The sequence below is a fragment of the Typopeltis vanoorti genome, chromosome 14 (assembly GCF_054136105.1).
Source record: "Typopeltis vanoorti isolate ZY-2024b chromosome 14, IOZ_Tvanoo_1.0, whole genome shotgun sequence".
Lineage (NCBI taxonomy): Eukaryota > Metazoa > Arthropoda > Arachnida > Uropygi > Thelyphonidae > Typopeltis > Typopeltis vanoorti.
In genome coordinates, this window is record NC_143562.1 from 36,891,965 (window position 1) to 36,918,485 (window position 26,521).

At 34.8% G+C, this 26,521-nt stretch overlaps 1 protein-coding gene across 2 annotated transcripts in view; it reads right to left on the reverse strand.

The window, feature by feature from the left end:
- Window positions 1-26,521, reverse strand: part of LOC150099370 (uncharacterized) — a 462,639-nt gene that overhangs the window by 90,269 nt on the left and 345,849 nt on the right. For both annotated transcript variants that reach the window (XM_090403434.1, XM_090403433.1), the window contains exons 27-29: window positions 19,640-19,744; window positions 10,063-10,144; window positions 24-166 (exon numbers count right to left, since the gene is read on the reverse strand). In XM_090403434.1, the coding sequence (XP_090259560.1) occupies window positions 24-166; window positions 10,063-10,144; window positions 19,640-19,744 (330 nt within the window). The remainder of the gene's footprint in view (window positions 1-23; window positions 167-10,062; window positions 10,145-19,639; window positions 19,745-26,521) is intronic.

Sequence of the window (26,521 nt, forward strand, 5' to 3'; positions counted from 1 at the left end):
AAGTTATATATTTTGCAACTTACAGCAGTCTCTAAGTCTTTTTCTAATGCATCCATATGTGACTGATATAAAGCCATTTGCTCTTGATGATGAAATCTAAGTGAATCCAATTCTTGTTGGAAATATTTCAGTTCCTTGGATTTCTCAGTATGCAGAAAATTTAACTCTATAAACAGAAAAAGGCCATATAATATTAGTAATATCAATTTTTTTTTAGAAGCTTCAAATTACTGTAGACATATGCTGCAAATTATTTGATTAATGTTATTAGTACTGATTTCATTTTGAATTTTTTAAATAAAAAACAAGTAATAGTTTGAAATCTATATATTTACAATGCTATATAATAATCTAAATTTGTCATAGTTCTGAAATCATGGACAAACTTAGGACATTTACATGAAATCACACATTTTTAAAATATTAAGTTGGAGCATTTCTATACAACAAAATTCAAGGCTTAAATATATGAAACTCAAAGAGAACTGATTTATTCATAATTATTTTTTCATTAAATAAATATTTACATAAAATAAATTGAAAAATAAAATCAGTGCAAATACAAATTTCATACGTAATGTAGGATATTTGTACACGAACTAAAAGGGAAAATGCCAATATAGTGCCTAACTAGGCTAAATTGGAAGTCTAAATTACTGATGGAAACTGATATTTAGGCCACAAGAGCTGAAAGTATACTGAACTTTGCTGAAGTCTGGTCAATCTGCATAACCAAATCCTCTGCTTGTGCTTTTGTGTGAGTTATCTCCAGGGGGGGGGGAACCTATAAGGGAAAAAAAAAAGTATTTGGGATGAACCAATGTAAGGAGGGTTGAGATGTGAAATCCTCATCTCTCAGAGGAGAGGACAAGCCTCTGTCCCTACTAGGTCACCAAAGACAGGTAGATGAATTTCTCTGCCTGGTGTAATAATATCACTTTATTTATTTTTTAAAAGGGACTGAAGGTGGCCAAAATCATGTTTGTACTTCAAAACAAAGTTAGTTTATTTTTTTGCAATTTCTTCAAGTATGTTTACAAGTGATGTTTTCAAAATTACATCCAGCATCAATGAGAGCCCTAATTTTTTATTTTCTGAGGCAACAGGTTTAAAATATTATTCTGTAGTCTGGCCACTAAATAGTATATTGGTCTTAACAGTAAAATTTATGAAGGATTCCAGGTTATCTAGAAAATAATCTTGCTATCTCTATTCTGTGAAGTGTAACTGCAGGAAGTCTGAGTAGTAGTAGAAGGGGGCATTGATGAGACCAGATTTGTAAAGACATTGGGTGACAATCTTCATACATATAGCTTCATACCTACTAAGAAGAATCCATTATTAAAAATTCTACATGCCTCAGTAGAATGTATAAAAATGATCTATAATTTTTCATTAACTCTACAATCTTTTAAATCTAAATTTTATAAAATCTTTATTTAGGATGGAAACTTTTTCAGATTAACAGTTATAGGAAAACTTTAAATATTAAATATCATAAAGCATCTAAGAATTTCAGCTTTTGAATATTAATTATAATTAACAAGAAGAAATAAACTTTTTTAAAGTGATCTATTATTCTGATATTAGACAAACTTATTTACATATTAGAAGTACACACACACACACACACACACACACACACACACACACACACACACACACATATATAAATAGCAACCGTAGATAGGTTGATGAAGTCAGAAGTGTCCTAGAAGAAAGAAAGACATAAGATCAGACAATATTGCAGTGCTTAAAGGTGATACATTAATTTTGAAGAAAATTGTTAACAGGAAATTCTATTATAAAAATACTAATATAAAAATACTTTAATACTAAAAATGGAAATTATATTATAAAAATTCTAATATAAAAATACCCTCGACGATTGTATTCTGTACAATCATCGAGGGTATTTTTCAGGAAATTAATAATGATGATGGAATTCAATAAACACTGCTAGAGATAGAAGGGAAATTTTGAAATCTTGTTGATGGGTAAATATATAGATAACAGATGAAACTTTTTTGAGTGCTTCTAATTCATAGAAACAGTTTTAAATATGAATATATGGACAAGGAAAGTTCAGCGGCTTTATCATACCATCTGAATTTAAATTGAAATGATTGCTTCCCAATCCCCGAAGTTTAGAAGATTCTCATCCTTAAAAAATATCAAAAATGATTAATTGTTTGTTTGATAATAACTATTACCCTTCTAGCTCACAATTCTTATTGTTTCTGGTTAACCAAATATAATATTTAGTTATATTCTCTCTTATTTCAATTGCTTATTGATGATATATTGATATTTTCAGTAGGAAATATATGTTACTAATTTTCAATAAATTATTATGTACTGATGTATTTTTAACACATTAAGAAAAATTTGTGCTGTGAATTTGGAGTTAAACTGCAGAATGGTGAACAGCTACTGTACATGCTTTAACAGATTTAGAAGAGAATAGGAGAATTATCAATGCCAATTCTAGTGAATATTGACTGTGGAAATATTTATTGAAATTCAAACAGCAGAAACTGAACATTGTGTGAAAGAGAAGGGAGAAAACTGGTGAGTGATAGATATGGTGAAGGACATTCAAGATTCAGGGTGGTTGACAAAAATAGACCTGAAGTTCAAAGAATACACTACAAGATCTGTACCACATAATGTTTGGTCTTGATCAGAATACACCTGAAGTATTAGAGACAAATTTGATGATCTGGTTTCCACTGTCACAAGGAAATCCTGGACAAGATCCAAGACACATAACCAAAGTAATATCATGACTCATGAAATTAGTTACAGAGAGAAGTTAAAGAAATGTAAATTGCAGAGTAGAGTGGGTAGGAGGTTAAAAGATGATATGATAGAGACTTTTAAGTTGAAGGGATTTTTTACCAGATTAATACAGGAAGTATTATACATGCAGTAAAGGAGAAGAAGGAAAGACCAAGAAGTTATCTCAGGAAGTTGTTTAAGAGTGTGGTGAGCGAGTAAAACATCTTGATGGAATGATCTTTTTTTTCTTTTTTTTTTTTTAAATATCTGGTCCACACAAGAAAGGCCACAAGACTAGTACACTAGTGCTGTACGTGGGCAAGAAGAATAGAAGAAAGGAGGGGTCTGTTCACATTTTGCTTGAACAGCTGAGGGTTGTAATCTATGGGGAAGAGAGTGGCATGGAGGAGACTGTTCCAAAGGACAGAAGTAGATGGAATAAAGGCGAAGGCAGTGAAGTTGGTTCGGTGAGTTTTAAGATAGACCGTAAAAGAGTGTTAATTAGCAATGGCTCATGTTTTAATGATTTTGGAGGAGAGTGAATGAATAATAGTGGCTAATTCTGCAGACCACTGTCCATGAAAGTATCTATAGAAGAGGCACAACAGAAACTGAACGTCTATGAGATGGATTGAAGTGGTTCTGTATGAGAGAGGGGAAGCATTAATTAGCCAGATTGTTCTCTTCTGAAGATAGAATTGATTGAGCAATCTTAAAGATGATTTTGGTGCACAACCCGAAATGTGGGAGCAATATTTCATGGCTGGGCAGATTTGGGATTTGTACAGAGTTAGCAACTGTGAAGTAGTGTCTTGTGCAAAAAAGTACATCAAGTTTTTTGGCAGCTGCAGAAGCCAAAGTTGAAATGTGTTTGTCCCAGGAAAGATTGGTGGGTGTAGGTCAGTCGAAGAAGAAAAATCTGATTGTGTTTCAATATCTCAGTATTACTGAAGGTAAGGAGAAGGGGATGCAAGTTCTTTCAAGAGAGAGAGATCAGATAGATCAGATAGAAATGAGTTTTGGTGGTATTGAAGTTCATGATGTTGTCCTTGCCCCACTGGGATATAGCTAGGGGATTGGAGTTCAGTTCTCTGGTCATGGATTCTCATATTTGAGCACTACAGGTTTGTTGAATGAAAAGGAGGAATAGAGTGTACTGTCATCAGCAAAGCTATGAATAGGATTGGAAGTCTGAGAGAGCAGATCGTTTATATACAAGAGGAAGAGAGTGAGCAAAAGAACAGAACCATGGGGAAATCAGAGGAGAAAAAATTCTGTGAGTAATGGCTGCTGCAATTGTTGACTGTCAATCAAAAACGCATGCGAAAAGATATTTCAACGTAGTGTTTGGCGATGCTTAATTGCAATTCGCAGGATTTTTTGCATCGATTTGTGACTGTAGACAAAACTTGGATCCACCACTACACACCTGAGTCCAAGCAGTCAAAAAGTGGACAATGCTCAGTGAAAGAGCACCGAAAAGAGCAAAGACCATTTTGTTAGCTGGGAAGGTGATGGCCACTGTTTTTGGGATTCCCAAGAAATTATCATGATAGACTATTTGGAAAAGGGTAAGACAATAACAGGAGTCTATTATGTGTCATTGTTGGATCGTTTAAAATAAGAACTGAAGAAAAAACGGTCAAGATTGGTGCACAAAAAAGTGCTCTTTCTTCAAGACAATGCACAATCCCATACATTGGCCGTCACAATGACAAAATCAGCGTGCGACTTCTTGTTTCCAAACTTAAAAATTTGGCTCGGTGGGAATAAAGTTTCTTCGAACAAGGATGTCATGAAGGCTGTCAATGACTATCTTGCACAATTTGACAAATCCTACTTTTTAGTAGGATTTGTCAAATTTGGAGGATTCAGCTTGGAAAAAATTGGAAACTAGCTGGACCAAATGTGTAGACCTCGATGGAGACTATGTTGAGAAATAAAGGTGACCTTTTTCAAAAAAAAAAAGTGTTTAACTTATTTTTTTACCAAACTTTTCAGACAACCCTCATATTCGTTGTAAAGTGAAAATCTGATCCTAGTCAAGTGTTTTATTTCTAACCCAGATTTAATATTTGGCCTGAATCCAGCTTGTTCTTCACCAAGTTTCCTTCTACAATCTTTCTCAAACGTTTTTCAAGTATACTTACATAAATCTTACCAGGAACACTCAATAGGAAAATACCTCTGCAATTCTCACATCCAGTTTCATTTACCTTTTTTGTATATCGGAGAGCTCTATGCCAATCGTCTGGAATTCAGCCCTCTGTCCAGGCTTTCTGAACTATGCAGTGCTGCCACTGCAAGACATTTATATCTCCATACCTGAGCATTTCTGGCTGTATATCATCTACTCTTGCTGCCTTTCCACATTTCAGGTTTTAGATAGTTTTTTTCACTTCAAGTATGGATATGTATTCTTGATTGCTGTCACTGCTTGTTTCATTTAGCAAATTTTTGAAATAATTGCTCCACACATCAAGGATATCTTTTTCTTTTAGTTTTCATGTCACCTTTATCATCTCTAATTCCTTTTACAGCACTTTCCTCCATTTCTGATCTTTTTTCAGCAGCCTACAAAATATTTTGCACCTTCTTGATATTTATTTTCTGTTCTTACCAAAGTCTTCCGTGATTTTTGTTTAGCTAGTTTTCCACAGTGCTTAGCTTTCTTACATTTGTCTCTGTATTCTCCAAGAGATAAGCTGATTTATTCACCAGGAACTTTCGATATGCTTTCTTCTTTTCCTTCACTGCCTCTTTAACTTCGTGTGTCCACCATGGAGTTCTTATTTTTCTATCCTTGCAGACAACCTCACCACATGCCTTTCTGGCTGAATCAATCAATGTTTTCTTCAGGGCTTGCCACTGATTTTCCAAGATTTGGTTCCTGTTCTCAAACTCTTTCATTTTTTCTTGAATAATGTTTGTGTATTTTAGTCTACATCTCACATCTGCTCAACTATTAATCACTTTAAAACTTTCTTACATGTTCTTCTTTTCGATGTGAAATTCATATTTTTCTTGCTCAAGACTAAACGTGATCACTTCCGATTTCAAATCCTCTGTACACTCTAGTGTCTTGCACCAGTAAGAAAACATCACTATCAACAATAACATAGTCAAAGAGAGTTTTTTTATTCCTTGCTTCTTCTTTCCATGTGAACTTAGCACCTCGTATTTAGTGTTAAATACTATGGCTACTCCTTCTTTTCCTTGATTGTCATTGCCTGAATATAATATTTTGTGTTTATTGCTCAGAAAAATCTCACCAGATTTTGTCTTTTTTGTTTCAGTCAACCCTATTATGTTGATTTGGTACTTATTCAATTCCTCAGCCAGCTCCATTTTTTTACCATTCAGGCTTCTTATGTTGATAGTACTGATCTTGAACTCCAAAATCTTCCAATGACTTTTTTAGCTAGTTTTACGAAGTGATTTACTTTCATACATTTTTTTCTCTATATTCTCTCAGAGCATATTCTCTCATATTCTATCACTGACTTGCCAGGAACTTTTAATATGCTTTTTTCTTTTATTTACCTGCTCTTTAACTTCCTGTTGAGTCCACCTTGGAGTTCTGATTTTATTATTCTTGCATACAACCTCATCACATGCGTCTCTAGCTGAATCAATTAATGTTTCCTTCAGGGTTTGCCACTAAATCTCCAAGGTGTGGTTCTTATTTTTGAATTCTTTCATCTTTTCATGAATAATATTTGTGTATTTGAATCGGTACAATAGTTATGCCATATTAAATATAGTAATACCCTGCTTACTGCTGTTTCATTATAATACTAATTATTAATAATTCCCAAGATAGCCATTACTTCTTCATCACTATCATTCATTTAGTCATTAAGTGCACTTCATGCAAAATACCATGGGCAAATATTCCAGGTATGCTAGGTGCGGTGTTCATCCACGAAATATCAGTATCACCGATATTATATTTTTGAATTCATTCCCGTTAAAGACTCTCCTAATTGTTTGCAGACTTTGTGTGATTCCTAAAATTAAACACAATATGATAATGCTACATCACCCTTTTCACGAGGATAATGAAGCATTAATGCCTCATGAAGAGGGCACTTTTCTAAGCGTAAACATTGAGTCACATTCACGTTAATAGCCCGGGTGTTATTTAAAATGCATACGCGATTGCGCCCTTTGAAAATATGTAAAGAGGGCGCAGCTGGTCAAATTCTTAGCATTGTAGTATTTTAAACTGCTAAGAAGGCATGGCTAGGTGAGCTAACATTTTGAGCTCACCCAGCACCTAGTGGCTGTGATTGGTTATTGTGTCAACCAATCCAATTGAACGTTTTCACTTGTCATGAGTTGAGTGCTTTCTGTATGATGGCTGTATTACAAACAGCTGTTATACATGTTTTCTGGAATTGAAAATTTGAAAGTGGATGTTAAGAGAAAAAAAACTAAATCTTTCTCTTGCTATGCAGTATAACATCTATTGAGGTTGCAAAGTTTTTTAACGGTATACAGGCGTTTTTATTCTAGTCTTCAGAAACAACAGACAGTAAAAAATATCTCTTCCTGAATAGAAATGAATCTTCTGTGCATTATAAAATGTTGTTGATCTACAAAAAATACCAGCAGATGTGAGATTGATACAGATAAGTACAGGAAGATGGTTTAATGTTAAATCTGGTGTGAGACAAGGATGTACATTATCCCCTATTTTATTCATTATCTATATGAATCATATTATGAAGAAAAGTGGTATTAAACCCAATATCAAAATTGGAGATGTTAATATCAGCTCTTTGCTTTATGCAGACGATGTTATACTTCTAAATAAATCTGCTACAAGTCTGCAAAATTTTGCAGGATGATTTGGATAGATTGGAGGTCTGGGCTAAGGAGAATGGATGTCAGTTTAATGTGGCAAAATGTAAGGTTATGCATTTTGGGGTGAAAAGATTGGAGGCAGTTTACTGCATTGGTGGAACCCTGCTCCAGGAAATTGATGAGGCACGAGATTTAGGAGTGTTGGTGGATAGGGAATTGAAATTTAGGGGACACATTGCAAAAGTGACCAAAACAGCTCATCAAATCACTTGGTTGCTGAAGAATACGTTGACAAGCAGAGACAAGCAGGTTATTGTTCCTCTCTATCGAGCCTTGATAAGACCCCATCTAGACTACTGTGCTCAGATTTGGTCACCTAGGTTTCTTCTTGATGGGGAGGAGGTGGAGAGGATCCAGAGGCGAGTGACCAAGATGATAGCAGGTCTGTGGAATCAGTAAAACATTTCAGCTACTTAGGCACAATTTTTAGTGAAGATGGTAAATTAAATATGGAAATAGACAACAGAATCAACAAAGCTGGTATGGTAGGAAGTCAATTGAATAAATTCATATGGAATAAGAGCAAAATTAGTCGGAACACTAAATTAGCTGTATACAAGACAGTGTTCAAACCAGTTTTAACTTATAAATCTGAGAGCTGGGTCAGAAGTAAAACACTTGACCAAAGACTAGAAACCCCAGATATGAGAGTCCTGAGAAAGATTAGAGGTGTGAACAGATGGCATCAATGGCAATATCATATTAAAAACGAGGATATTAGGAAAGAACTTGAGATTGTTAGCATCCAATGGGCGATGAAAGATTAGCAAAACAGGTGTTCTCTGCCAGGTTGGTAGGAAAATGACCCAGAGGAAGACCAAAATATAGATGGATTGATATGGTACAAAGTGCCTTAGACGATAGAAATATAACATTTGATAATGTTGGAGTCTTGACAAGTAAAGACTGATTTGGAGGAAAATTGTAGATAGGGAGTTAGTAGTGATGTAAATTTTTCATGTAGTACTATCATATCCTGTACACCCCTTAAGGGTACATGGCAGGAATTTGATGATGTAAGTATTTCTATTCACACTTATTCTTTCCTTTCATTTCCTATTCTCACGTCTTATAAATGATGGTTCACATATTTTCATCTTTGAGTATTTCAAATATACCAATCAAATCTAGCATTCTACTTCATTGTTGTTTTCTAATAAATCCTAAAACAAACTGATTGTTTCCCTGCTGCAGAAGTATTCAAAGTTATCCTGCAATTAATTGCATTGGACCAATTAAGATGAGTGCTGATGAGCTATATACTCTCAAAACTTTCATGCATCGATAAAAATGCATTCATATGGCCATGTGTGTCCACAGAGGGGGGGGGGGGGGGACAACAGGGAACTTCTTCCTGGGATTGAGTAAAAAATTCCACAAATTATAATCGTAAAAATGATTGAGATATGTAACCTTACACCCTCTACCGTGGGATGCTTTTTCTGTCTTAAAATTTTATTATGGGGTGGCCTGTTTTGGCCCACGGCCGGGTAGCCATATAACACGTGTTTTATTGCAGCAATAAAGCATGTGTTCCTGTTTTTGGTTCATATTTTTCTGATTCGTGAAAAAAATGAACTGTTGTTAACAGCGACCAGTGTTTGTTTGCCCTCTGTGTCTAGTGAATCACTGAGTGAAGTGTGAATTGTAAATTTATAGTGAAACAAATTTAAACAGAAAAATACATTTTTAAAAGGTAAGGGTATGTAATTTAACATTATTTTACTTGTTAGTTTTATGATTTTTTTTTTTTTTGCTTTTAAACTGAAATAATTAGATTTAGGATTTTTGGATTAATTAGTTGATTTTTAATAAAATATGCAGCCAATTTTTTTATATATGAAATTGTGCTAAAAACTGTATTAATTCTGAATACTTTTTTTCCCAAGAATTAAAGATCATTAAAATCGATGTAAAATGAAAATAATGTATTTATAGTTTACATCGACAACCTGGAAAATTGACGTGAAATTTGTAGCACAGGTTGCATAACCCACACAACAGCATGCCCAACCAAAATGGGGGCACTCAACACCACTGCAAAATACATATGTGTCATCAGATGTTGCGCACATTATTTGAAAAACGCAGACAAGATAAGAGCTTCTGCAAGCTCTTATCTCATCTGCTGCATTAATGGAAATCTATTAAAACAACCTGATACATAATACAACCAATGGATCAGGGAGTAACCTCATTTTCCCTATCTGATAAAGTATAATGTTATAATGATTCTGTTTAGTGCTCTATGTTCTAGGAATATATCCTGAGCTAGCACTAACCAGGGTATTATTATACAAAGTTCTCATATAAACAAATTAAAACTGTATGATCAATTAATATAATAAAAAGAAACATTTTATGTGAGAGTAACCAGCATAAAAAGAATTATGCTGGAAATTTAATGCTTACCTTTATGAAGCATTTTATTTTTTTCATCAGCTTCTTGTTTTAGTTTTTCAACTAGTTCCATTTTTGTTCCAATGTGTGTTACCTAATAAAAATTTTCAAAAGTAATACTTTTAGAAATCTGTCCAAGTTTTGTATTCGTCATATGTTTTTCAAATATTTCATCAAACAATTTCTGAAATTATCTGAAACCATCTTTCACTGTCTAATCACGTATATACGATTTTACTGGGTTGCTTAAGGGTCAAAGGAAGATAACCAAAGGAGACCTCTACATAGCTTGCAAGAAATGTGGAGAACTAACTGTGGCTGCTTACTCATGCTTACCTATGTTCGGATCTCACATTCCCATGGTGTACCACATTAACAGGCATCCAACTGAAGACAGGATAGAAGGAACTTAGATAACCAAATTTTACAATTCTGTAAAATTTGGTTATCAAGTTCAATTCAAACTGGCTTGAACTATACACAAATATGATGAAACAACATGATCTAATGTCATGCTGACTGGGGAATCACCAACCATTTTAATAAAGATGTTTATTAACTCGCTTATATTTCACTGGATTTTAAAACAACATCTTCAGAGAACAAAATAGTTTACACACGAAAATGAGTAAGTGAAAAGATTCAAATTGTAATGGATAAAAGATCTAAAGTCATAATTTGGCAAAATATAAGCCAGTTAATAAACTTTTTTTTATTATAAAATTGTTTGTTTGGTGTTGTGAACTGTTAAAATAAGTTATGAATAACATTCAACACCTAAGCTTTTCTATTAGATTGTTTTGATGACAGGACTGGTGTTGGATCCTACTTCTTCTCAATCTATACTTTGGATCTGATATTTAGTTATTACGATGTTCTTAACTAGTTAATACGTTGCAAGTTGATTTCTAATTCAAATATAGAGAAAATTTATATTTAAAGACTGCACCACTCTATATCTGATTTAGTTCAAGAATTGAAGAAAAACCAACTCTCAACTACCTCTCCTTTATATGTTGTTATTATATATACTGGCCAAGAATATTTAACTTACTTAATTTACTCGCTTTGGTTCGAATATTTTATGAATGGTGCAGTAAAAGAGATTCAGGCAATATACAACTTTTGATTAACAAAAACAAACATTTAATTTTAGAATCACAAATTTTACACTTAAGATCAAATCACTAATTAAGTTATTATAAACACTTCAGCCTTTCTGATAATACTGTCATACAAACTCAGACAATGGTAAATTTGTTATCTCTAATACAGTCTTCTCACAGTTCCTTAAGTTCCAAATACAATAAAATCACAGTAACACCTCTTTACAAGCAAACACTTTTAAATTTACCCTTCAGCTAATCTTTGCAACAGTTACTGTTAACATAAGGAAATTCTAGGATGAAACACACTCACATCTCTGCATAGGAATATTAATGGTTGGAATGTTCTTACCGATAATCTTCTTTCTTCATCTACTTATACGCAAGCACTTTTTATAACTGTAAACACTTTAAACAATAGATGTAGAAAGTATTTTTAACTTGGGTATAGTTATGTTAAAGATACCAAGCAATTTTAAACCTGGTTTTACTCCATTTTTTCCAAGTAAGCAAACAGACAAATGTCAAGTTTGCGCCTGCAATTTATGCAAGACTAGCTGATCCCACAGGTAGTGCAAGACTAAGGCAACTCATGGTAAAGGTGGAGCAAGCTCTGATCACTAATCTTAATATTTATCCTTAATGCCAAAACACATCTCCAAGAAGGGCATGTATGATGTTTTGTATTAAAGGCAAGGGGCCACTACCCAGACCGGTTTCGACCTTTATTGAGGTCTCATCAGTGGGAGCCAGGCTAGAAATACCAAGATTTAGTAATGCAGAGCTTGTAAGTATTTTACCAAAACAAGTTACCATAAGGTGTTATAACCTTATTAAATAAAAATCTCAGGAGGAGATATAGATGTAGAAAGTATTTTTAACTTGGGTATAGTTATGTTAAAGACACCAAGCAATTTTAAACCTGGTTTTACTCCATTTTTTCCAAGTAAGCAAACAGACAAATGTCAAGTTTGCACCTGCAATTTATGCAAGACTAGCTGATCCCACAGGTAGTGCAAGACTAAGGCAACTCGTGGTAAAGGTGGAGCAAGCTCTGATCACTAATCTTAATATTTACCCTTAATGCCAAAACACATCTCCAAGAAGGGGATGTATGATGTTTTGTATTAAAGGCAAGGGGCCACTACCCAGACCGGTTTCGACCTTTATTGAGGTCTCATCAGTGGGAGCCAGGCTAGAAATACCAAGATTTAGTAATGCAGAGCTTGTAAGTATTTTACCAAAACAAGTTACCATAAGGTGTTATAACCTTATTAAATAAAAATCTCAGGAGGAGATATTTGTTTTGGTAAAATACTTACAAGCTCTGCATTACTAAATCTTGGTATTTCTAGCCTGGCTCCCACTGATGAGACCTCAATAAAGGTCAAAACCGGTCTGGGTAGTGGCCCCTTGCCTTTAATACAAAACATCATACATCCTCTTCTTGGAGATGTGTTTTGGCATTAAGGGTAAATATTAAGATTAGTGATCAGAGCTTGTTCCACCTTTACCACGAGTTGCCTTAGTCTTGCACTACCTGTGGGATCAGCTAGTCTTGCATAAATTGCAGGCGCAAACTTGACATTTGTCTGTTTGCTTACTTGGAAAAAATGGAGTAAAACCAGGTTTAAAATTGCTTGGTATCTTTAACTTTAAACAATAAATGGCACTCATTAAAACAAATCTTCTTAGAAATAACTGGATTAATTAACGGTCACTATATACACAATCAAATGTTTTTGCATGAAACACTACTGATCACTCATGAATTAAAGTAACACACAATAATCCCTTAACTTGAGGTTTTATATGCACAGTTGTTCATTCCTCTAGCATTCAATTAATTCTTTAGGCATTATAACTAAACACAGCTATCTTTAAACTTCAACTTTACAGCGTCTACTTATTCTCTCGTTACTCGGTGCTGTGCTTCAAGATTCCATGAGTCCTTGAAAGGTCGGCCTTAAAATCAAATCTCAACTATAGTATCGCTAGTCATTTAGTAGTCACTCAGCTGTCTTCCGTAGCTATAATTGTTATTCTACAACTTATTAGCTAACCGCTTCTCGACTACTGGACTTTTAATTAGCTGCTTGAGTGACTTGCCGACTCGCTATTATCACACTCTGATTCCCGAATGCCGAATTAGAACTTCCTCTAATTCCAACCGAATGCCAATCCTCTCTCTATGTTTCCTCTCTATCTCCTTCTCTTAATATTTTCAGCATTCCTCCTTATATATCCGTTCTTCCCGCCTAAATTGTTCTCGTGATCTCTTTCTAAAACTCTTTTCAATAAACTTTCAACATTCTCCTCACGCACTGTTCCAAACTCGCGCTCGCTCACTTACATATGTCTCCATGACAACAAAACAAAACATAATAAAATTGAGCTATTGCATAACGTTAAACTTCTAAAAATAGGAATAAATAGAGAATATTTACATTTCAATTAATGCGCAGTTAAATTATCAAATACAAGTTCTTATAATATTAATATAGTAATAAATAAAATAGCTTAATAATATTTAATACAGTCTTTTCATTATTAATACATATATCTTTGATTAATTAATTAAATATTAGATAAAATTAAAGGTAGTTATATGAATATTAAATTGTAAAATAAGTTGTTTACATTAAATAATATTTACAAGTCTAGCCTTTGTGATGGAAAATCATGTTGGATTCTGAAGCAAATAATAATTACTTAAATTTCTATATATTCAGAATCCAACACTGGAGTGAGAAGTAAAACATTAATTATTAGAAATTATGGGGAACAAAGTTGCTCGTGTCCATAGTGATCCTAAAGCTATATGTGTTCCCTCGGTGGTGCTAAATGAGTAACAGCAATAGGCAGCCAGTCCATCCTAAGGATCTCCTGGCCAATTTCATGATGTCTACTGAATTTATTGAATATAGTGACTTGCAGAAACCAGAATTTAGAAACATTGGCCCTACACTACGTATTTGTCCATTAAATACTGAATCTATTAGCAAAACCAAAAGTGATTATTTATTGAAATTATTGTTAACCAACAATGTTGATGTGATTACTGTCCAGGAAACACGTGCTGCTGACCCTGAACAGCTCCTTAAAAGAGGTCACATTCCAGGTTATACTGCTATTGGTGCAACTTATCATGAAGTACAGGAGGAGAGTGTGTTTCAGATACTGAGTACTCCGGATGTCAGTAAAGCTGTGGGACTGGATGGTATTTCACCACGAGTTTTGAGAGAATGTGCTAGGGAATTGACAGTGCCTTTAACCTTGCTTTTCAATGAAAGTCTGGCTGCAGGAAAGGTGCCCAGGGAATGGAAGGAAGGTAAGATAGTGCCATTGCATAAGGGTGGTAACAGACTGGAAGTGTCTAATTATAGGCCAGTTTGTGTGTCATCAGTAGTTGTTAAGATCTTGGAGAAAGTAGTGAGGGACCATATACAGAATTAGGCAGATGAGGGTAATGTTATCTGTGAGAGTCAACATGGATTTGTGAAAGGGCACTCTTGTTTTAGCAATATGCTAGCCTTTTATAATAAAGTTACAAGAACATTAGATGAGGGAAAGGAACATACTGCAATTTTCTTAGACTTAGCGAAGGCATTTGACAGGGTGTCACATGATAAGCTGATATTTAAGTTGCAGCACATAGGTCCGGATGTCAGATTGGTCAACTGGATTCAGGATTGGCTGTCTGATAGGTATCAGAGAGTTGCGTACGGTGGAGCAGTTTCCAGGAGGCAGAGGGTTACAAGTGGGGTCCAACAGGGCTCAGTACTAGGACCTATATTGTTTAACCTTTATATCAATGACATAGCCAGTGGATTGCAGGGGGATATTCAGTTGTTTGCGGATGATGCGAAGCTGGGAAGGATTATTAGTAATAGTGCAGATGTGGTAGCCCTGCAAGAGGATTTGAATAAACTAGATAGATGGGCAAATGAAAGGGGATGTCAGTTTAATGCAGCAAAATGTAAAGTCTTGTGGTTTGGGAAACATCGATGGGATGCTGCATACTCTATAGGAGTTGTTATACTGGAGGAAGTAGGGGAGACAAGAGATCTGGGGGTTGATGATTGATAGAAACCTGAAATTTAGGGGACACATATTGCAAAGGTGGTGATGGTAACAGAGGATTGCCGCAATTATGAGAAGGACACTGACCTGCAGAGATAAAAGGGTTATCATTCCATTGTATAAGTCTCTGATCAGACCACACTTAGACTATTGTTCTCAGATTTGGTCCCCAGGATTTGAAGGGGATAAATTAACTGTGGAAAGGGTACAAAGACGGATGACAAAGATGGTGTCGGGACTGTACAATGTTAGTTATGAGGATCGGCTGAGGGAGTGTGGACTGCAGAGTTTGGTGGATAGAAGGAGAGGTGATATGATTGAGATTTTTAAACTGTTGAGAGGTGGTTACAGGGTTGACATTGGGGAGTTCTTTCGCTTGGTTGAACAGTGGGAAGGAGTGATGACAAGAGGCCATCCCTGGAAGTTACAAAAGGAAACTGTGAGCAAGAGGGTGAGGAGTGGTTTCTTTGCATCGAGGGTGGCTGAACCATGGAATGCATTGCCTGATGGAGTGGTGAGAGCGAGAATGGTCAATGAGTTCAAGGAGTGGTATGATAGACTTTGTGTTTCTTAGGGGGGGGACCTCCCCTCGATGAGTCTTGACAGACTTTATGTTCTTAGGAAGGACCTCCCGTGATGAGTCTTTTGACTCCATGGAGGCCTGAATAATAATAATAATAATAATATGGAATAGCAACGTATGTGCAAAATCGTCTTAAAGAAGTTTTTCTTCTATCTCAAAACAGTGTAGAAAACATGCATACAGTAGTGATAAAAGTTCAAGATATTACAATTACGAATATTGTAATATCTTGAACTTGATGATGATGATGATGATGAGAGATTAGAAATGTAAAGTACAGAAGTCTAAAAATTCTAATCTCTAGACATTCTAAATTGCAAAAATAGGCAGGGAAAGAGGGAACATGATAGAGATGTTTAAGTTGGTGAGAGAATTTTATATAACTAATATGGAAGGGCCTCACAAAGACCAACCTCATGTCTGAGCTGAAAGGACATGAATGAGGCAGTAGTGGAATTATTAAGGGTAGGAATGCCTGATGGATGAAAATTCATTAGAAACTTTGACCATTCTGCTAATTGACCATTCTCATAATGGGGCTCTGGTGAAGATGTAACAGACCCAGCAAACTGACAGGGAATTTATTTACAGCTAAAATGAAATCAAAGAATTTACAGTCATATGGATATAAATGGTTAATGATATGGACCAGAAAGGATACAGAAGAGGAACATTAAACATATTGACAAATACAGGTAAAGATAAAGTGTTAGTGCATTGTCATGATGGAGAAGAAATTGGATGTTTTGGAAATGAGTGGAAAAGCTTATGTGTTGGCAGTATATGTTAGTTTACTTTAACAATATTGATTACAATACAGAATGATAAAAAGATAATTAATATTTATTAACTTATTAGCTAATATTTCACTGGTATTATATCCAACATCTTCAGAGCACAAGAACAGTTTGTCACAGTACATGACAGAACAACAATTTGGTATAACAGTGGGACTAGTTTAAAAAAATTGTAATGGACAGAAGGAAACTGAAGTCCTAATTGGTGCCATCTATGTTGGAAAAAGAGAGAAACAAGTATTAATTAGATCTTAAAATGACTGTCTCCAGATTTTTGGTAAATTTATACAGCCATACTTGTTGAGGTTTGGTGTATGTTTGAAACATGCTATTGATTCCAAAAATAATCTCTCTGACTCAGATGTTTTGGGTTTGAGTGAAACAAAATGGAATAAACAAGGAAAGAGCAACTTAAGAGGAGACTGTTTATCATTAAGTAAAGAAGTAAATGAGAGACTTATAAAGTGTGATGGAATCAGTGAGAGAATAATAAAGTTTGTACTTGAACAGTGTGATGGAATTAGTGAGAGAATAATGAAGTTTGTACTTGAACATAATGACAAATCTTATCTACATATACTACAACATACAGATATGGAGGAAAAAACATTATTTGAGGAGCAACTGGATGGAATCATACACGATAAGGGTAATCATCTTAAGAGATCTTAATGCACAGGTTGGAGAAGACAAAACAGCAGTAGAAAAAATTTTGGAGCCATTTGGCTTTGGTGATGGTCATCATCATACGTATCAAGGATTTAGGCGTAGCATGGCCTGTTCTGGCCTTAGAAGTCATCGTTGAATCGTTTAAGAGGACGTCCTGGTTTTCTTTTTCCTAATGGCTTGTACTTTAAGGCTTGTTTTGGTAATCTTTCTGTTTTCATTCTTTGAACGTGTTCCATCCATTTATGTTTATATTTTTTAATTTTTTCTCTTTGGTGATGGTAATGATCTCAAAATTGGAAATAGAGAGAATTACAAGATATAGTTGGAATGGTAAGCAAAAATCTATAATAGATTATTTCATCCTTGATAAAGAATTGAGTACTTATTATTAGTATTATTACGCAACACCTCCAAGCAGTCCAAAGGCTCACTGAGGGAGGGCATCCACTCTACAACTCTCCGTCTCTACCACTCAAATCCACCAACTACAGCGAACTACGCCATCTACTGCCCACCACCACTAATATTTGTCCACAGACAATCATAAACATCCATGCCCACATGTGAAACCTGCAGCCTTTTGATTGGAGAGCACATACGCTAACCACTCGGCACAACCAGGTTGGCAGCAAAGTCATGGACTTTGTAGCATGGACATGTAGCAAAGTCACGGTCATTAAAATTTTGTCATCTTGCCTTAGAATGAAATTACAGGGTTCTTATAACTGCTTAGGGTGAGTGCGTGTGTGTAGAAAACAAATGTGTTAATCTAAAAAAAAAAAAAGACAGAAAACTTTGAATGCAAAAACAGACTAAAGCAAAACTTTTAGTCCTGGATCAGGTTCAAGATCCATGCGTAACAGATAATGTAAATGAGGAATGGGAGAAATTTTGAGATATAATCGTAGGAACAGCAGAAGTATATGGAAGGACAAGAGGAAGCAAAAAAGGGAAAAAAAATAGAATGATGGAGGTTAAGTAAAAAAAATAAAGCTTTTTTGGGAGTTCATAAAGACTAGGTTAAGTGATGATATAATTGTTTATAATAAGAGAAAGAACCACGCAAAAAAAAAAATTAATAATAATTAAAGAGGAAAGATAAAAAGCTGTGCTGAATTTACACATAAATTGGATGACAATATTAATGGGAACAAAAAAATGTTATATGGATTTAATGAAGATTAAAAGAGGAAGTAATGAAAAGTCAAGTATTTTAATAAATGGAGATAGAAAGCAGTAGGTGTTTTTTCTCCTGTTTACAAACAAAGTGAACAGTGAAAGCAACTGGCAGGTACAACAGACTTTGGAAAGAAAATTAACTGCCATATCCTAGCAAATCAGTTTTTACAAAGACAAGTTACTTATCTTTTCTATTCACATCCTGACAATAACACTGTTAGTAGGAATAATAAATAATATACAAATAGAAAAAAAAATACATAAAAAATTATAAATTATCATAATCATTATTCATCCTGTAATTCTAACTGTCAGATAATCCACTTGTGGGCGACTTCATGGAGTCCTTGGACTCACCAAGGGAGGTCTAAACATTATGCCAAGTACTACCATGCATGCAATATCTATCATACTTTGCTTTGAACTCATTTACAGTCATGGCACTCCATAGCAATATATTCCATCATTCACCACTATCTAAGGAAAAAATCAGATCCTCATGTACCTGCTAACTACAGTCTTGTTCAATTTCCAAGGAATTTCCAATTTGCCTAGTTCTCCTACCACCAGATCTGTTCTGAAAAATTTTCTCTGTATTACTACATTCTTGTAAAAACTGTTCAGTAATTTGTATGTGTCAATTATATCACCCCCTTTTCTGCCTGTCAACCAACTTTTGTAACCTGCAAATCTTCAATCTGGCCTCAGCAGGTTCATTCCATAGATTTGCTATCATCTGTCATTCACCTATAGATCCTCTCTACTTCCTTCTTCCTCCTCCCCAAGAAACCCATGTTCATTTTAGCCACTTCTTAGTTAAGATTGTCAGTAGCACCTTTTGTGTATTATGCCTGTAAATGTTTGTGTGTTCTCAAATCAGTACACTTTTTTTATAATAGAAAAAAAAAACTGAATAATTCCTCAAAGAAAAACTCTACCTAGGAATGGCTGAATTATTCTCACTTGAAAGAGCATTATATAAAAAATCCTTCCATTATAAATGGGACATGAGCCTAAACATTCATTCCATCAATTGAAATTGAATCACAAGCTCTTCAGAATTAAGTTAATTTATGTTGCTCTTACAGTATTCTCATGAAATATAATATTGTTACAGACATGCAAAATTTTATGTTTACCAAGCAATGTTTAACATATTTCAAAGGAATTACCTGTTGGCTAAGCTGAAAGAGCCTTTCTTTCCATTCTTGATTTTGAGTATCAAATTCCCTCTCACTTCTGTAATGAGGTGATACTGTTGTGTTCCTTTCCAGTTCCTATAAAAACAGTATATCATTTACACAACATTTTAAAATTTAAATTTCACTTTTTCTCCACATGCACACACACATATATATATATATATATTATTTTTGAAAATGACTAAAAGATGAGGAATAACAAAATAGAAACACTATTTATTATTTGAACGCACAACTAGTTTCATCTTCTTAGAAGACTTCATCGGGTGCAAAACATGAAAAGAGAAATACAAAACAAATACATTACAAGAGAACAACAGCTGTAAATTAAGTTGCAAATGGATTGTTGACATTTAAAGACATTCTGGACAGCATAGTATTGTTGAGCACATTCATGTGGCATCATCTCGCATACCAAAGCTGGATAGCTGAGGAATGACCATTAGAGAGATTATAGCTGAGGTTAGTATTAAGGTGAACTGAACTGAGGACAATTTCTGTTGATTCAATAATTCTTCTCATAAGTCATCACAGCAACTAAAAATGTTCCAGATCACCAGATCAGTTATAATTAACCTTGATAATAGAGAGTTAGAAGAATTAAGAATATGATTAGATAAAGTATTGGCTCTAGTTCTGCCGTATGTGATGTCACTTACGTTTTTTTATGTGCAACTAAATAGATTTTTCCATCTGACTGAAATAGGGCACACTGTAGTTATAACAAAGATGATAAACTCCTAGATACTTTAGGTTGACATGCTTCAATTTAGGTGTACCGAGTAAAGATCGAAGTTTGGTTAGAGGAGTAAAAGAAGCATAAATTTTAAATTTCTTGAGAATTTTAACTAACTTTGGTGAAACAGAGCTGATATATGGCAGAAATATATAACATTTTATATCCTTACTGTCTTCATTACGATGAGCAAGTGGATTAAACAGCAGCTTATTAATAGTCTGTTTAAGAATATAACTGTGTATAACTTTTGACTCCCACAAACTTAACTACTAACAGCCTACTGTTGATTGACCGGAAGCCTTACCGATAACAAAAACAGTTGATTAACATATATTTTTTGTATGTTATATGTATTATATACTATGTTCTTACAATAAAGTAAGCTAGAAAAAAGAAAATGTTATTAAAAAAATCATAAGGAAGAGAAAATATATTTACAGTATTGTATCATATTTATCGATACCGTAAGTTTAGGTCGTTGGTATATACAAGATGAATCGCCTGTCTGTCATTACCTATATCAATATTGTCTTATATGATACAAAACACTTTACATGTTATAACTATTACTAACACTATCTATCAGTGGGCCTAACAGGCACTTAAGTGCCTACGACCTTCCAACTATTCTTGGACTTCGCAACTGTAACTTCAAGGATAAGATGGCTTATGCCTCCTGGAGTGTCCTATGTCTGTAGTTGTGTGTATTCACAGGGCCGGTTTACTGTTCTGGGGTATGAAAAACCTGAGTTCCCAGGTGAGAGATGGCATCCCCCTATCTATGTATGAGACTAGCTAATTCACCTTTCGTTGAAAGAGACCAGATAAATGTTGCTCACAGGAATCGAACCAGGTGTTTCTAACCAAAGGGCTTCATCTATACCAAATGAGCTACGGAGGCTCATTACTAACCCTAGACATCAAAAATGAAAAGATAATGTGAAAAAGAAATTCATATTTATTTAGAGGTATAACAATTCATGCATCAATAACAAAGAAGCAGCAATGAGATTGCTTTATGGTAGCCTAGCCTATACACTAACAAATGAATCATAATTTTTTTATTTTATGCTAATTAATTAATTAACAGTTAATTTTATGCAGTTATGATTTAATATTGCATCTTTATGTTTGTTTACATTTCTCTGGACTGTGAATGGCACATTTATGGTCTGTAAGTGTGGTAAGTTTTGATAAATTTTAACTTTTTATAATAGATTTGTGTATATTTTATGGTAGTAAATGATAAAATAGACTGGTATCAACATATATTTTATGCACTCATGACATTCCTAACTTTTTCTTAATTTTTCCGATATTTCTAAGCTGCATCTAAATCTGCAAGTTTATTCAAATTGTCGTCAATCTCAAAAAATTTTCCAATATATTTGTTGAAAATAAATCCGCATATAAGAAGACTCATGCAGTTCAAACCGTGTTGTTCAAGAGTTAACTCTATATATTATTTTGCTAGAAAAATGACTAATTACATTAAATTATTATTCTTTATTCTTCTTCTATATGAAATAATTTAAGTATATATTAACAGAATTTTGTGAAAATAAATAAAAGTAAGAAACTGAAGAACACAGAACAGTAATAATATTCTTCCTGAGTAAATCGGAGGAGCCTGATATGGTATAAATAGTCTATTAACTATGTAAAGCAATTATCTGTGCTGCTAGCACAGTCAGCAGAGGCACACTTTTGCAGTTGCCAGTTTCAAGTCATCACACTGGATATCATTTTTTTTTGTTCTGCAGCAAAATAAACAGGGATTTAGGGGTACTGTGAACTGTGAATTAAAGTTCAGAGGACATATAGCAAAAGTAGCTAAAATAGCTCATGGGATTTGTTCACTGAACTTCCAATATAGAGACCACATACGAGGGCTGTTCGAAAACTCTGTGCAAAGCATAAGAGATGGCATCCCCAGTACGTATCGAGGTATTTTTAGATCCTGGCAACTGTTGTAGGATCACACACTAAGTTTCAGTCAGATAGATCCATTACTCTGTGTTTGGCGTTCATTTGAATCGATCAAGTACCGTGATTTGTGAAAAATGGATGAGAAAGAATTTCGTGCAGTGATTAAAACATTACTTTTTGAAAGGCAAAACAGCTCAGGAAACCAAAGCTAAGCTTGATAAACATTATGGTGAGTCTGCCCCTTCGATTAGAACGGTTTATAAGTGGTTCAGTAACTTCTGAAGTGGTCATATGAGCACAAGTGACGCTGAAAGTTTTGGATGTCCCGTTGAGGTCACTACTCCAGAAATTATTGAAAAAACCCATGATATGGTGATGGATGATAGAGGAGTGAAGGTGCGTGAAATTGCTAAGGCTGTGAGCATCTCAAATGACCCGTACATAATATTTTACATGAATATTTATATATGAGAAAACTATCTGCAAGATGGGTGCCATGTTTGCTCACACTGGATCAAAAGCATCAAAGTGTGAACTGTTGCAAGGATAGCTTGAAGCTGTTTCAATCCAGAGGAATTTTTGCGTTGTTTCGTAACAGTGGATGAAACATGGATTCATCACTACCAGCCTAAGACCAAGGAACTGTCAAAAATGGGTTGAAAGCAGGGAATCTGCATCAAAGAAAGCAAAAACCATTTCTTCAGCAGGAAAGGTTATGGCCACTGTCTTCTGGGATGCTAGTGGTATAATCTTCACAGACTTCTCGGAAAAGAGAAAAACAATTACTGGAGTGTATTATGCATCTTTGTTGGGTCATTTAAATAATGAATTAAAGGAAAAACGATCGCACTTGGCGAAAAAGAAGATTCTTTTTCACCATGACAAAGCACCCGTTCACTCTTCAGCAATTGTGAGCACAAAATTGTTCGATTTACGATACGAAGTCCTTTCACAACCCCCCCCCCCCACACACACACCCCCACTCTCCAGATTTGGCTCCCCCAGACTACTATCTGTTTCCAAAAATGAAAAAATGACTGGCAGGAAAGAGATTTTCATCAAACGATGAGGTGATTGCTGAAACAACTGCCTATTTTGAAGAGTTAGACAAATCATACTATATGGACAGGATCAAAAAACTCAAGCATCGTTGGACTTAGTGTATAGACCTCAAAGGTGAATATGTTGAAAAATAAAAAATGTTTGTCCCCAAAAAATTATGTTTTCTTCATTTTTGAATGGACTTATCCAACAACCCTCGTATTTAGTAACAAGAACTAATTTTATTACAGTAACAATAAAATTTGACAAGTTTTGTAAGTCAACAGACTTACATCCTCAGGAGCAGAGGAGGACTTGTATTAATCAATAAAAAATATAGAAAGACTTCAACAATTAGTGTATATATATATACATATATATATATACAACAGAGTGAAAAAAACTGCTGGATTAAATGATATGCATGTAGTACAACAAAACTGGTCATTCCTGTCCCATTCTGTGGCATAATGCATATCATATCTTAGATAGAATGAAGCCTTGGTGAAGGAGTGTGGAGCATTTCTAAGACATCTTTAAATTTTCTCATATAACCGTTATGATCAACATATGGTATTTCCATATTTTGCCAAAATATTTGATGGCCTGTACTTGTTACATGAAAGGCTAAATAGCAATCTGTTTCTCAAGTTCTAGAGAATTTTAGGTTTGTGTACAAGCTGTTTAGAAATTTTAAATTGCTCTACTTCTTATATTGTTCAGAACAAATAATGAATACATCATCAATATTATTATTATTAAGAGAGACCTCCAGGGAGTCAGAGACTCATCAAGGAAGGCCACATACTACACACACCAACTATCATACTTATTCTTGAATTCATTCACATTGCTTGCACTTACAACATCCAATAGCAATCTATTCCAATCACACACCACCCTCTGAGAGAAAAATCTAGCCCTCACTCCCTTCTTAGTGGCCTTCAATCTCAGCTTCCAAGGATGTCCTCTTGTCCTCCCACCCTCCATAAATTGAAAAATTCCATCAACTGAAATCCTGTATGACCCTTTCAGAAGTTTGTAAGTCTCAATCATATCACTCCATCTTTCTCTTCTTTGCTAGTATCTGCAGTCTACAAATTCTCAATCTGTCTTCATAATCAGTATTCCACAATCCTGATATCATTTTTTACACTCTCCTTTGTACTTTCTCCAATATATCAGAATCGCAATGAAAACCAGGAGACCACACCTGTGCACAATAGTCTAAGTGAGGTCTTATTAAGGCCTTGTAAAGAGGCAAAATGACATCCTTACATGTGAATATTCGTTTCAGCATTTCAATTATCTTTTGAGTTGTATTTGCAATCTTTGCCACATGGCCCCTGAACGTCAACTTCCTATCTACTAACACTCTAAGATCCCTAGCCTCATCAGATTCTTCTAGCATAATTCCACCAATATAATATGACATTGGATATCTAATCATGCTGAAGTGAATGACTTTACATTTACTGACACCCATTTATCCCTGCCCATAATTCCAGTCTATTCAAATCATTCTGCAAGTACTGCATATCAGCAGCATTCCTGATTACCCTACCTATCTTTGCATCATCAGTAAATAGCTGTATGTCACTTGTCAAATCCTTCCCAATATCATTAATGTACAGATTGAATAACAGTGGACCAAGCACTGATCCTTGTGGTACACCACTTGTTACCTTAAATCTTGCAGACTCACCCCACCCCCACATACCACTTTTTGATATCTGTCAGTCAGCCATCCTCTTATCCATGCTAATATTATATAACCCAAACCCATTTTCTCCAATTTATTCAGCAGTCTGCCACACTGTATTCTGTCAAAAGCTCTAGCAAAATCCAAAAGTATCATGGTGTATCCATTCCCCTTATCTAGTTCAATGGTAGCATTGTTATAGAATGTGAGCAAGTTGCTAAAACATGACTTTCCCTTAGTAAACCCATGTTGTTCATTGCAAAGTAGAGATTCTCTGTCAACCCATTTCTGAATGCGAGCCCTAACCATTTTTTTCAAAATCTTCACTACCACTCCTGAGATACTAATTGGTCAATAGTTCCATACATTGGTCTTTGCACCATCCTTGTGCAATGGAATTACCATACATTACTTCTATTCCTGCAGAGTCTTCCCTGTTCTGAGACTCATATTAAACAGCCTGGTCAAAGGAATAGCCAGTTCAGCTGAACACTCATTTAGCACACGTGCTGATATCCATCAGTCTCTAATTGCTGAATTCTTATTCAATTTGTGCTCTAATACCTCATCCACCTGAGTTTCTTCATCCAATGAAGAGGTAACAGTGAGCTCAATGTTACATACACCAGATTGATAGCTTTGAAAAAAATGAGCACTCATTAGCTGAACAACCTCTTCTGCATCTGTAACCCTCATACCATCTGGATTTAGAAGAGTTATTCTTTCTTTCTTTTACTTGTAGCATATCGAATGAATTCCTGTGGGTTATGTTTAGCACACAGAGCCAGTTTCTTTTCATACTTAGACTTAGCTTTCCGTACAACAGTTGTGACTATTCTAGCTTGCTGCTTATGTTCATAACAAACGTCATCGTTACACATATGGTATTCCTTCCACATCGTCCTTTTTTTTATGAATCTCTTGCTTAATAAGTTCTTGTGTCTTTTCTCAATATTTATCCTCAAATTTAAAGAATGTGTTTCCCACATAAGGTTTAAACTGCCTAACTGTATTTGTACAAAAACGTTTATGATGAAGATCCAATATGTTGTCCCTAGGAACGCTGGTAAATAAATAGACTATGTCTAAACTGGCTAGGATGTCTGAAGATTATATTTTTAAATCTTTAAAAATGGGGTGGGAGGGGATGTATTCATTGATTCATTATAAAAGTTGACAGATTTCAGAAAAGAAAGTGAGACTGGTGAGCAATTGTGTAGGGAAGTGTTTTGAGAGTGAATGCCAGTTGTGTGGAGAGAGTAAAACATGTAATAGTGAAGTAGAGAATACTGACAAAGTAGGGAAAAAGTCAAATGTTGGTGACATTGTTGAAAGTGCAGTAGTGTAAGGCTAGCAGAACAAAGAGGACCTCATGAAAGAAATATCGGGCTTATGTAGAGATTGAATGACTACACATCAGGTGATTGCTTCAGCTGAGAAG